The 14625-nt window shown below is 30.4% G+C and overlaps 1 protein-coding gene and 1 non-coding gene across 2 annotated transcripts; both read left to right on the top strand.

Moving 5' to 3' along the window:
- Positions 1 to 2324: 2324 nt before the first annotated feature.
- Positions 2325 to 4882, top strand: LOC106763351. Its single transcript, XM_014647550.1, has 5 exons — positions 2325 to 2412; positions 2477 to 3513; positions 3597 to 3820; positions 3921 to 4166; positions 4249 to 4882. Exons 1-5 carry the CDS (start codon positions 2325 to 2327, stop codon positions 4880 to 4882), a joined length of 2229 nt encoding a protein of 742 aa, XP_014503036.1.
- A 6302-nt stretch (positions 4883 to 11184) lies between these two features.
- Positions 11185 to 11266, top strand: TRNAS-AGA. Its single transcript has one exon. It is a non-coding gene; the product is annotated as a tRNA-Ser (tRNA).
- The last annotated feature ends 3359 nt before the right edge of the window (positions 11267 to 14625 follow it).

Genomic DNA, 14625 nt, shown 5'->3' with positions numbered 1-14625 from the left:
AAAAACACACACATATATAAACATTTTTCTAGAAATTTAGAACAAAATTTTACCATTTATTAAGTAATTTGAAAAGAAAAATATATATTCAACAGTAAAAATAAGATTGAATCAAATTTATTTAAGAAAATATATCACAAATTCGAATTTGAATAATGTAAATGCTTCATTAATGTAGAGAGAGAAAGAGAAAGATTGTTAAGGATAGTGAGGAAGTATATGGTATTTTTGGAATAAAAAAAAATAGTTAAAAAGTGTAGAATATTTTTGAAATAAATTAAAATAGTGGAAATGTACAGATCCACTTGGGAAGGTGCAGGGAGCAACAGGCTTCAAGGAATTAATCATTGCTTTTACATCTACAACTTAGCAACGAATCTAGTTGTAAATTATTCGTCATTAATGTCAGATAATTGAAAATAAACTTTACCACTTCTAAACAAACTCCATACTTAAATATCTTTTTCTTGCACAGTAGTTATACAAGGTTGAACATACCCTAAATATATAAATGATGTTATAATTTTTCTGCACACTTGTCTAGTTTGGTGGAAGAAACTTATTCTTAAAAATATTGATGTGGATAAAGCTTCAAATATTGCCTTAACACTGTTTCTCTTTTGTTAAATAATAAGGTCGGACGATTTTTATTCCATTAGTCTTCAAAGGTTGAGTGAACCTTTCTTGTTTCAATAATTCTTAGATTTGAAGTTTTATTTGTTATCATTTAAAAATACTTGTAAAATATATTATGATATTCAAGTCATATAAACTTAAGTTAAGTCACAATAAATTCTAGAATAAACAATTAAATTAATTACTTTGAAATCTATATTTATATTATTTATGTTGGACTTTTATTTGTAATTAAAGTAAAGTCATCATTATCAAAAATATAAAAATGAAATTCAGAAGTAGAAAACTTTCAGTTTAATCTACTCGATATGTTTCATTGAAAGAAGAAAAGAAAATATAATAACACTCACAAAAAGAAAATAAAATAAAAAAGAACAGAAGATGTGACAAGACTCATAAAAAGAAAAAGAAAAGAAGATATGACAACACTCAGAAGAAAAAGATTCTCCGTTGTGATAAAGTTTGAAAAAGAAAAAGACAAGAAAATAAGAAGCTCATCACGAGGAGTTTGATAAAAAAAAGATATTTTAAAAGCAAGGATAAAAATGTAAAAGGTTAAAGGGTATATTATTGTAAAATAGGTAATATCTAGTGTACTCTATTGTATTTATAAATATGAGTCTTTGAGAAGAGAAGACAGAGGTTCTAGTGGTGAGAAATAAGTATGTGAGCAGATTTCCTTTCTCTAAGTTCTTTCTTTGATGAAAACTGTAAGTTTTATTTTATTTTCATGGTTAAAATACCTTTTTAGTCCCCAAGTTGGGGTGGGAATTTTCATTTTGTCCCCGGTTTCAAAAATGCGTCTATTTGGTCCCCATATTGCCAATTTTGAATGCAATTGATCCCTTCCGTTAAGTATACTGTAACGGCGTTAAGATTTAAGTGACTGTGCATGGTACGTGGCAGCTACTGTTGTCGTGGCAGTCAAGGGCAGCATATGTGTTTTAAATTTGGGCAAATTACATATATGTTTTTTTTTTTAATTAGGGCAAACAGAAGAGGCAAATTACATATATGTTTTAATTAGGGCTGAGATTGGGAAATTAGGGCTTTTGTAGTGGAGGTTTTTTTTAGTGTTTGGAAGCAACGAGGTGGTGACGTTGAAGACGAATTTTGGTTCTCCGTTCTGGAAGGTGATTTCTGAGCGAAAAGGTTGGAGACATTGCTCATCCACGTAAAGGTTCTCTTTCTTCGAAGCGAACAAGTTGAAGGTGATGTTTTTTTTGGACTTTTTCTGATGTAGTTGCTTTCCCCCATGGATCTTGTCTTCTTGTCCCCTTCATATGTTCTGTTGTGGTCCCTTTTACTGTGTTGTGGTACCTTTATTCTGTTGTGGTCCCAAGTTGCAAATGTAGTGGTCCTAGGGTACTTGTTTACTGTTGATTTTTTTGTGTTGTGTGTTGATCTTTTTGTGTTGTGTGTAGTGGTTTTGGTTCGAAATTAGTGCGTAGTGTTTGTTGTCTTTTGTAAGGTTGAACCTGTGGCTGTTATTTAAGCTCTATTTCATGCTTCTTTATTACTTAAGCTGTTGTAGGTGAAATAGTTATTGCGTGTCACAAAGTGTGACTTTTGTATGCCTACACGTGTTAGTAACGTGTCATATATACAATTAATTTGTCATATTGTATGCATGTGAAGTCTGACACTGAGTTTTATATAGGGTTATAAATAGTTGATAAGTACAGATTATGGAAAACTGTGGTGTTGAGGTGGTGTTTCACCATGGGGGGAAGTTTCTGAATGATGGATCATTCGGATATCGTGGAGGGGACACAAGTACTTTAATGATAGACATAGACAGATGGAGCTATTTTGAAATGTTGGCCATACTTCCATGCAGCTGAAGAAGTTCAAAACCAAGACCTCGAAGGTAGTATTTTTTTTGAAATGGGAACAGGTAGTGGAAGTACCTCAAAGTTCCATAAACAGGCTAGGGGCTTATCTGATACTGAGTGGGAATCTGAAAGTTGTGGAAGTATTTATGCAAGTGATGGGTCAGATGAAGAAACACAGAGAACCAACCAAGGACATTTTGGGATCTTCTCAGAGCCTGCTAATATGAAAGAGTATAAGTGGCAGCTGGGAACATACTTCCCTAATAAAATTGATTTCACTGATGCTGTTAGAACATATGGAATACATAATGGTAGGAAGTTGAAGATTTTTAAAAACGATAAAAGAAGAATATGTGTTAAGTGTTGTGGATCACAAGGCAAATGTCCATGGTATGCATATTGTGGCTATAGGAGTAGCCAGAGTACATGGCAACTAAGAAAGCTCATAGATAGACATACATGTAGTAGGGAATTCAACATTGGGCTAGTTACCTCCAAATGGTTAAGTGGGAAATTAGAGAAGAGCATGAAATCAAATCCTGAATTAAATCTGAAAAATCTGCACTCTAAGTTTTGTCAAAAATGGAACATTGGTGTGTCTAGGTCTACAACAACAAAGGCAAAAGCAATGGCAACAGCGAATATTGAGGGTTGTTTCAAACAACAATATGAAAGGCTGTATGACTATGCACATGAAATACTTAGATCAAATCCTGGGTCAACAGTCCAAGTGAAAGTAGATGGAGTTGGTGAACATGTTATATTCAATAGAATATATGTATGTTTAAAAGCATGTAAGGACAGCTTTGTTTCTTGTCGGCCTATAATACATATGGATGGTTGTTTTCTAAAAGGTAAGTATGGAGGTGAGCTTCTAACTGCTGTGGCAAGAGATGGTAATGATCAGATGTGTCCATTAGCGTATGCTGTGGTTGAAGTGGAGAACAAGGATACATGGACTTGGTTTTTAGAACTATTAATTGATGATCTTGGAGGTGGGGCATCATGTTCAAGGTGTACCTTTGTGTCAGATCAACAGAAAGTAAGTGAATGTTGACCTTTCTTTAAATGCTTTGTTGAACCACCCATTATAAGAATCATACTGACCTTTCTTTAATTTGGCAGGGACTTAAACTAGCTTTACAACAACTATTGCCTGGTGTGGACCAACGTTATTGTGTAAGGCACATATATGCCAATTTTAGGAAAAAATATCCAGGCATTCACCTTAGACAACTACTTTGGAAGGCAGCCTCAGCTACAAACCCCCAAGTATGGGAATCAATCATGAGACAAATGAAGGATGTCAACGAAGACGCCTTTAAACACTTGTTTACTATTCCACCAAGGTAAATAAATCTAATTTCTTTATTTTCTTTCATATTATTTGAATCTGTCTTTCTTGTCCACATTGTTAAACACTTTTACTTTTTCAAGATTTTGGTCTAGGTCAAGATTCTCTGCAAGACCTGCATGTGACACACTTGTTAATAACATGTGTGAGGGTTTTAATAGTGTGATCTTAGAGGCAAGGGAAAAACCAATCATAACAATGTTGGAGGACATTCGTACCTACCTAATGAAGAGGTGGGCAGCCAATAGAGAGAAGATAACAAAGTTTGATGGTCCCATTTGTCCTAAAATTAAGAAAAGACTTCAAAAGGAGCTAGACAAGACACAATACTGGATACCTAAGTAAGTAATGGCTTAATATTTTTAATCACAATCTCACTTTGTTATTGGGCTATTTTTAATCATATTTTTATTGTTTTGGCAGTTGGTCTGGGATGCAAGTATTTGAGATCCGGCATACTTCCAACCTTGCTGAAAAGGTTGTTGTTGATGTACAGAAAAGAGAATGTAGCTGTAGGAAGTGGACTGTCTCAGGGATCCCATGCTGCCATGCACTCACAGCCATGAGGTTTTTAAACATCACTCCAGAAGACTACTTGCCAAATTGGTTTAGAACCTCCACTTATGAGGAAACTTACCATCCAATAATATTCCCTCTAAATGGACCTGAGCTATGGGAAAGGACAGAATATCCTGATATTTTGCCACCTCCAAATAGGGTNTTGNCGGGTAGACCAAAGAAAAAAAGAAGACTGGAAAGCTGGGAGCAAAAGAGAGATGATACACAACTTGGACAAGCTGGAATCCCAAAGAGATGTAGCTGTTGTAGACAGCTAGGGCATAGAAGACCACATTGCCCTCAAGCAACCCAACAACAACAACCAGCACCTACAACAGACCCTTCTCAACCAAGTGAGCAGCAAGACCCCACTCAAGCAACTGAAGCAACTCAAGCAACTGACCAACCTACACCAGGCCCCACTCAAGCTACTCAAGAAGTTGGACAACCTACTCAAGAAAGTCACATTATTGAAGATCAAACTACCACAGCACTTTAGTTAACACATTTCTGTTGAATCTTGTATTTTGGAGATGTAATTTACACTTCTTGTACTTAATCTGTCATGAGCTTTGAACTCAGTCAGTTGAACACATTACTTTTTGGTTGTATTTTGTTAAGTAGTTAATCTGGATATGAGCTTTGGACTCAATGACAGCTCATGTTTTGCATAATTAGTCATGTATTTGGATATGTATTTTGGCACTAAATGACAGATCATGTTTTGGATAATCTGATGGAGTTATTTAGATTTAATTGTCATTGTCATTTTGCTTTAGTTGGATAAATTTCAGATTGTTACAGCCATATTGCCTTCTCTTATAATCTGTCATTGTCATAAATTCTTCATCATCAAAGGAGACCACTTCTTCAATAACAGAAACACAACAAATTAAATAAACAACATGCAGATGTCAATAACAACTTCTTCATTAAACAACAACTTCATCATTACAACTACATTGCTGAAAAATCTGCTAACTTTCTTCCTAATAACATACCCAACAACACCTTTTACAACTTTAAAACAAAAGACAAACAACGATGATGATAACAATCCCCATCACACATAGCAACCCCAACAACACCTTCTCCCTTTTCTGATAAAGCAACACTGACTTTTCCAAACTACTGATCTTTCTCCTTTGCCATGCAATTGTAGTATCCCTTTCATCTATATATTCTTCAGTTCGCCATTTGAAGAAATTACATCCTCTGACTTCTTCGTTTCTACTCCGCTGTGCCAAAGAACCAACCAAAATCATGTCATCATACACCAAACTAGTGTACCCAAAATTCACAAACAAAAACAAAACATCAAACCTTGTAATTAGGGCAACCCCAAAAATGCCTGCCCTCATTCTTCATAGTTTTCGCGACTCTTAAAACAGCTCCCTCTCCACAATAGCATACCTGGTTTCCAACCATTGCTCCTCTAGACGAAGCACTACGACAGCTGCCCCATGACCAACTAGAAGACTGATTCGACATTGCTTCCAGTAAGGAGACGATTATGCTTGGTCCACACCTACAACAAAAACCCAATCCCAAACAGCCAAGTTAGGGCACCCACCTNANACATAACTTCATAAAACAGAGGACGAACTTCACCCAAAGGACAAATATGACCTGACCTCAAGTTCTCCCAAGCTCTTTCAAATACCCAAGGTACCTCCTTCTGTCACCTCAGCCAAATCTGCTTCACATCACCTTCTTCAGCTCACCTACTTCAGTTCATGTTCGAAATCAATATAAGGAGATGGCAAATTACTTTTTTCCTTTTTTTAAAGCCTAAAAGTGATTTTATCACATCTGTCGTTGTAAAAAATAGGTTTTTTCCACGTTGGATAACTCATATTGCCACATAAGATAACTCTTAACGCCGTTACAGTATACTTAACGGAAGGGATCAATTGCATTCAAAATTGGCAATATGGGGACCAAATAGACGCATTTTTGAAACCGGGGACAAAATGAAAATTCCCACCCCAACTTGGGGACTAAAAAGGTATTTTAACCTATTTTCATTATTACAAATCTCTTTGTATTCCTATTTTCAGCTTCCGCTCTATTATGTTTTTATCTTTGCCTTCTATTAATTTACCTTCTTTCTATTTACCTCTTGGTTTTGGATTTGTAGTTCGTCCACTACAACCCCAGGGATGAGTCCAAGCTTTAGCCTAAACCCAACCATAGAAATTAAAAAACAAATTAGAAAGCTTAAAAAAAAATTGGCAAAACACATATCACAAAATGATAAATTGTTATTAGAAGACCATAAAATATATGCCTAGACTGTGTAGTCTGGTATAAAAGTAACATAAAACACTTAGATAACAAGTTGAAAGAGTTCAGTCATTTTGTTGCTTGACTTAACTACTAGAAGTTTACTTTGAATCTTAATCCAAAATCCCTTAAGGTTGAGATCTTTAGACTTCTTAATCCTTTCAAAAGTCTTTGTGTAGCACGAAGATGTGTTAATACGTTAGTCAGCCCTTAAATCTAGTGATCCGGATAGTAAAGCCTAAGAGAGGTAGTAAGACCGTTAGTTAGGTAATAGAGGTGGTCTTGTAACATGAAAACTAGAAAAATATTAAGAATGCCAAACATACTAACAACTTTAAGAATCATAATGAAATAATAGAATCAGAATATCCTCGACAACAAGAAATCATAATACAACCCGCAAAAGATATAAAAATAGAAGTTAGTCCATATAAAGATGTTAAAAATGAAGATAAGCCTGGACAAGTAAAATATATTAAAAAATTAAATTCCCAACTTAATTATTCAAATACAATATAGTTATTATGTCAAAACAATTAATCTGAATAGAAAATAAGATGCAAAAAGAAACTCCTTATAGTTCAAAAGAACCTATAAAACCAATATATAAGTTATTCAACAGACCACAGAAAGAACTAGATTCACTAAGATTAAAAAGCGATACAAATTTAAAAATAGAATAATTGAAAAAGAGATTATATTAGTTAAATAAACCATCTATAAAGACATTAGAAATCAATAAATTAAAAACATATCCAAAACTTAGAAATTATTGTCCTCGTCCTACAATTGCTGATGTGAAGTTTGAAGAGAGAGGAGAATTGGTACAAAGTGTTTTCTCTCCAAATGAAATAATTGAATGGAATTTAGATGGAATTAGTGAACAAGTTAATTTAAATATAACATGTCAAATGACATGACAACTACTGCCCATAAAACTAAAGGTTGTAGTGACAAATTTGCCACTATAGTCACTGTGCAAGGATTCACTGGTCAATGAAAAGGTTGGTGGTATCAATTACAATAATTAGTTTTAAATTGTAATAATTAGTCTTTATTAGCTAATTTTTTTATATTTACTTTCCCTTTATTTAATTTAATTGTTAGTGTTAAATATCATTTATTATGATTGATATTATAATAATTGATATTAAAATATCATTTATTATGATTGATATTATAATAATTGATATTAAAATATCAATTATTATGATTGATATCAATGATTGATATTATAATAATTGATATTAAAATATCAATTATTATGATTGATATTAAATTGGTAGAGTTTATTTCTTTTTAACTCTTTCAAATTGGGTTATCAATTTGTATATTTATACTGTTGTAATCCAATGATCAAATCAATTCATTTCAAATACTTTCTATATGGTATCAGAGCCATGGTTAAAGCCTATCCTAGCGAGTTCTAAGTGGGCATTTCTGTTTCTATTCCACCCGTTGTCGGGCCGCTATTGGACCACCCAATTTCTACTATCACGCACGAGATGTCTATACCTCGGCGTGAAGGGGGTGTGTTGGAAGTACCACATCGACTAGAGATAAGGCCAAATTATAATATATAAGTGAGGTGCAAACCTCATCTTACAAGCCGATTTTGTGGGGCTGAGTTAGGAAAAAAAAAAACCCACTTCTAATAGGTGGGATAATCTCTACACAAAACAAGATAAATTAAAAATTCACAATAGTGTAAAAACTGAAACAAATCAAGAAGATGCAGTCTCAACATTAATTTACTCAATAATTCAAAACTTTGTAGGAGATTCGAATTTTTTTAAAGAAAGGTCCGCAAATCAATTAACAAATCTTTATTGTCCAACAATATCAGATTATAGATGGTATAAAGATGATTTTTTGTCAAAAGTAACTCTTTAAGAGAAAATGGTTTTGCTGGATTTTGGAAAGAAATATTTTTAGCTGGATTGTCTAAATTGTTTGTAGAAAAGGTAAAAATAAATTTAGAAAGACATTATGGTAAACCAATAGCGTATGACATACTAACTTATAGTCAAATACATAACATAGTTGTAGAAACGAGAATACAAGTATGGACAAATTTTAAATTACAAAAATAAATTAAGAAAAGAAAGTATGGTTAATAAAAGAGAAACAGGAACATTCTGTCAACAATATGGCATGGAACCTATTAGAGTACCAAGTGTAAGAAAAAAGAAAGTAAGAGACCAGAAAAGACTTATAAAAAATCATATATAAAATTTCACAATAAAACAAATAATCAAAATATAGAAAAAAAAAGCTACAAGAAAACCCAAATAAAAAAAAATTAAAGAAAAAAGACAAGGTGTGTTGGAAATGTGATAGGCCAGGTAATTATGCCAATAGCTGCAAGGTAGCATAAAAGAGAAACTAAATAGAAGATGAAAAATTAAAATAAAGTTTGTTAAATGTTTTAATTAATTCTGAGCCAAAAGAATCTAATAGATGAAGGTAGTGAATTAGAATTAGATCAAATAGAATAAAAAACTTTTAGTGAAAATTTAGAAAAAAAATACTAAAGATGATTACTATTTAGACTTATGATTATGTAACCTTCGAATTGTAAGAGTATAAATATGCTAACAAAAGGTCAAACTTCTACGTTAATCTATATTTTATGCTACTAAATATGTATTTTATCTTTTATTAATAATATCTCTTATCAATTAAGTGAGTCAATCTGATGACTACTCATCAAAACCAATGAATTCCTCCTTAAGAAAGAGGAATGTCATAATAGACAAATACTTTCCTATTATAAATAGATCTTGAAGTTATACATCAAAACTCTAATATTTGTAATACATTTCAAATATTTTATTTGTATTTGGTATAAATCAAAATTTGATATAATTCAAATGTCTTTACTAAAAATATTTGAGGAAGAAGAAAAAAAAGTTAATGAAAAAGAAGAAAAAATAACTATAAAAAATAATTATAATTAAAATTATAAAATATGGAATGAAAATTATTTTTCAATAATTTTTTAATTTAGTTTTTTTAGTAAAAAAGTTAATTCATTTTGGTATGTTTCTTCTTCTTATTATTATTTATTTTATAAAATCAGGTTTTTTTATGTTTAAAATATATTTTTTCAATAAATGTAAGAATTTTTTTTTTATATTTTCTCTAAAAATATACATCAAATTTGGTTATAATAATCAAAACATTTATGTAATAAACAGTAAAAAATATCTAACTAAAAATGATTTTTAAACAAAAAATGTAAATAATTAAAGTTGATTTGAATATTTTATAAGTAATTAAAATATATTAATTAATTACAAAAATATTTTAACTTTTTTCACATAAACGTTACTCAGTGTAATAATATTCGGGATAAAGTAAATTTAATTTTTTTTATTTTATTATATAAAAATAATTTTGATATTTGTATGTTATAAGTAGATACATTATTTGAAAAATTAAATTTAAATTTAACATAATTTCAAAAATTTTATTTATCCATTTTAAAATAACATTGAAAAAAAAATACATAAGTTAGTTTATAGAAATTAAAATTACTACAATAAATATAGAAAATAGACATGAATGTCATTTTAATCAACTATTCATTCTATTAATTAAATAGGAAATATTTTTTATATATTATTTATCTATATATTTTATTCATATGTGATTTTATTAAAACTGATAATTTTATTTATATAATAAATTTTAATAAACATTAGCATATCTATAAATTAAATTAAATTAAATGTATTTTAGGCTCATTTTTTTGCATTGTATTGCAAAAAATTATATAAAAATTTAAACTAAGATTATTGTAAGATAATATTTTGATGGAATAATTTAAGTTAAATATAAATCTTCACAAAGGAAATCTAATGACTAGTGAAAGATTTTTAATTATTTGTTTCATCATTTAGATTTTCACAGAGAACAATTATATAGCTTATAGTAAGATGTATGTGTTGGAACTTCAAGTCATTGATCCAGTTGAAAATAGACCTAAGGCTTGGTTAAATTTTTTATTCTAATTTCACAACTATTTGTGGACAATATTTTTTTTTTCCTTATGCTGCATTCTTTTCTTGTTATGTCTTCTAATTGACTAGGAAAACTATCATTCATATAAGTATAACTATGTTTGTAAAATCATTTGATTTGATTTATTGTGTGACATAGGAGACTGTTCATATAAGCACATACATTTTGAAGCATTCATAATTGAAAATTTGAAAGAATCACAATATTTAACTTTCTACTTGGAACTTATATCATCACTTCAACTTCAAATGAAGTATTTTTTCTATTTAACTTTAAACCAAATAAAACTATAAAACAACTGAATTTTGATTATTTTTTTCTTTCACCGAGTTGTTGATCTCTCTTGACTTTCCTAACATATAAAAAATATAAAAATTATTATAATTATAGTGAATTATGCGTTTAATCAATTATTAAAATAATTTAGCTTTTATAGATATCTTAATAATATTTATTATCTTAATTTAAAAGTAAATCCCTAAACATCAAGTGGACGTGCCGGAGTGGTTATCGGGCATGACTAGAAATCATGTGGGCTCTGCCCGCGCAGGTTCGAATCCTGCCGTCCACGGGTTTTTTTCTGAAGTTATATATTACAATTGATTTAATTTTTTTCTAAGTTATACTGTACTATTAGTAGTTTTGCGTAGTTATCAAGAAGATATATTATTTATCCATCCTGTCTAATAATTATTAAATATAAAGAAATTATATTGCTATTCTTAAATAAATTTCGCAAAGTATTTGCATGAACCTGGAAAAAGACTTGTAGTACACATGATATTTTGATGTGTCATCTTATAGTGTTTCATCTTGATACAAGTGCATGAACAACAAACGTGCAATTATACATCTTAAACTTTTTTTAATAAACTTTTAATACATTATTTTTTGAAAGTTTATCATTCCTTTTTTATGTTTAACTTCTAAACTGAAGGTTGAACATCTTGAATGCTTTCCTTATGTATTTTTTAATTTCATTTTCATGTTTTTTTTTATCAACTTATATAGAGACAATAATAATGGTATACTCATCTTGAGTATTGATATTTAGTGTTAATTCACTTTTATTCTTCAGAAATCCATGATTGATGAAGTAGTAATATCTATAACATATTTGACATTTTCTTAGTTTCTAACATTTTATATTCAATATCTTTGCTTACATATTATTAAACCTATAATATTCTATAAAATTCTATCTAAGTAAGCAATTGAAAGAAATGTTTCATTACAGTCAATTAAGTTGTTGTAAGTATTCGTTATTTAATAATCTTACGTTGTTTTTTATATGATGTCATCATGACCGAACCTTTTCTATAAACTCACTTAAGTCCAATGATATATTTTCCATCCAGACAATCTATTATAGTTCCTAAGTATTGTTCTTTTAATTATCTTAATTAATTCATTCATTATCTTGATACACACCTTTTCTTATTTTTTTTATAACACTTAGAGTAGAACCGTCAAAATGGGTCACAACCAGCGAGCCAACTCGGGCTGTCACGGGTTCGGGTCGGGTTGGATTTGAAAAATACAACTCATTTATATGCGGGTCAGATTTCAACCCGGCTCATTTAGACATGACTCATGCGGGTTGAATCCGTGGTGAGCCGGGTTAGCCCATCAGCCCACCTACCTAATTTTATTTTTTTAATTTATTATTTTATTTATGAAACCCTAAAAAATAAAATATTTTCTTCACTCATTGTCTATACCAAAAAAGTAATCTCTACTGTCACAAATCACTCTCACGGTACTTGCTCTCATTTTACGGTGCTTTCACCCTCACTTCACTGAAATCCTTCAAGGAGTAGGTGAAACACCCTTCCTTTTTTCTTCTCTTTTCTCCACATTTTTGTTTTCTCATTTCTCTTCTTTTTTTTTTCAAAAACCCTATAATGACAAAAATAGGGGTTTGCGAATTTGTTTTTTGTTCTGGGAGATTTGAGGAGATGGAATGATTTTTTCATGTTCTGACATGCTTGTATCAGATTTCATTTTATTTAAACAATTTGAGTATACATTATTTGAACAAGCTTTTTTTGATATCTTTGAATTTGGGAAATTATGTTACAGATTAAACTATTAATTTTTTGTTGATGTTGTTGAATACTGATTCTCTCTTTTTTTTTACTAATATTTTTTTATTGACTCTCAGAATTGTTCTGATATTAGGAAAATCTTTATTAGTGAATTTGGAGGCAACAAGAACAAGGGTCAAGGGTTACAACAATAACAAAAAATTATGAATATAAAAAACTTATTTATATGTTTTTTGTGTTTGTTTTTGAATGGCGTTTGGATTATATTGTACTTTTTATTATTATTTAAAATTGTCTTAAACATAATTTTTTTGGGAGTGAAAATTGTTTAAATTTAAATTATAGAAAGTTCGTATTTTTTTTATTTTAAAAAAAATATAATTAAATGGGCTAGTGAGCCAACCCGTTTACCCACCAATCCATGGTGGGTCAGGTCGGGTTCAAGTTTTTCTGGCTCGCTAATAAATGAGCCGGATTGGATTGACTTACTAAGTGACCAACCCGTGGTGGGCCGGATCGAGCCGGGTTACCCGTTTTGACAGCTCTAACTTAGAGTCAAACATTGTTATGTTTCATTTTTCATGTATATCCTTATAGGATCTTACTTGTCTAAGAGTAGACTCTAATGAAGAATTTTATTATTGTGTAGGTGAATGAAGTGTACTTAAATCATTTGCCACTTCTTGAACTTTTTGATTTTGTTGTGCTAGAACAAGGAAGTTGTTTCTCATTATTTTTAAAGCTAACCTGCTTTGTTTGTTGAAAAAGGAAATTTGTGTTGTTTCCTGATAAGACATCTAAGCTTCATCATTTTCCTTTAGGTCTAGTAGGCCTCGTATTATTTTTTTTTCTCTTATTCCAACTTCAAAGCTTAGGTGTTCGAGTCACCAAATCTTCAATGCCAATGTCATATATAATCAATTAAGACTTTCATAATAATATTAGTAATATAATTAAAGCTAATATGAAAAATTCTATCTCTCTTCTCCAAACATGCATTTCCTTTTAAGTAAATATTGTAATTGTTCGACTCCAAATGTTAGTTTAATTTTCGGTAAACTAGATTCAAATGTAACACAAGATCATATTCATATAAATTTGTTCGCATTAAATAATGATTTATAATCTATTTGAATTTGTAATGAAATAGTAATTTGGATTAGCATATTAAAACATAACTCGTGAATGATTAATGTAAATGATATTGATAGGAATGTTGGGATTGAACCTCATTCATCTTTCTATACTGTATTGTTAATTATTTGTTATTCTTAGCCGTGTTCATGAAAGTACTAAGTTAATTTTAAATCGACTCCTTGACTTTAGAATCTAAGGATATTAGATTTAATGTAATTTCTCAATTTTTGATTGAATGACTTCTTAAATTAAGAACATGATTCTATGTTCAACTAAAACGGTTGGATCTATTCCTAGCATCAAACATAATTAGATATATGATTAGATCTTAACTTATGTCACTTTCCCAACTCAATACAACATGATGAAGTAAGATAAGTGATTAGTTCATCAAAACAATTAACACAAATCAAATCACTAGCATTGAATAAAACACTTGAATTTATATAAAATTAATACCAATACTTAGAATCAGAAAAGTCTACTTTCAACCCCCACAAATGAGAGTCCAATTGCTCATGACAATGGATATGATTACAAGCATTTGGAGTTGCTCTCTCTCCCCCAAGTCTCTCTCAAATAATATTACAATGAGTGTCTAAAAGTAGTTCTAGAGAGAAGCTAAAATGTGTATGCAGAAAAATACAACACAACTCTAGCTCCAATTATGGTGATCAATTTTATAAGTTTCCTTCCATAGAGGGTTTTTTTCCAGGTTTGGGTTTCTGTTTTGGCAATCAACACT

Source organism: Vigna radiata, chromosome 6 (genome assembly GCF_000741045.1).
Source record: "Vigna radiata var. radiata cultivar VC1973A chromosome 6, Vradiata_ver6, whole genome shotgun sequence".
Lineage (NCBI taxonomy): Eukaryota > Viridiplantae > Streptophyta > Magnoliopsida > Fabales > Fabaceae > Vigna > Vigna radiata.
Note: the sequence above shows the minus strand (reverse complement) of the source record. Positions and strands in the feature narration are given on the sequence as shown.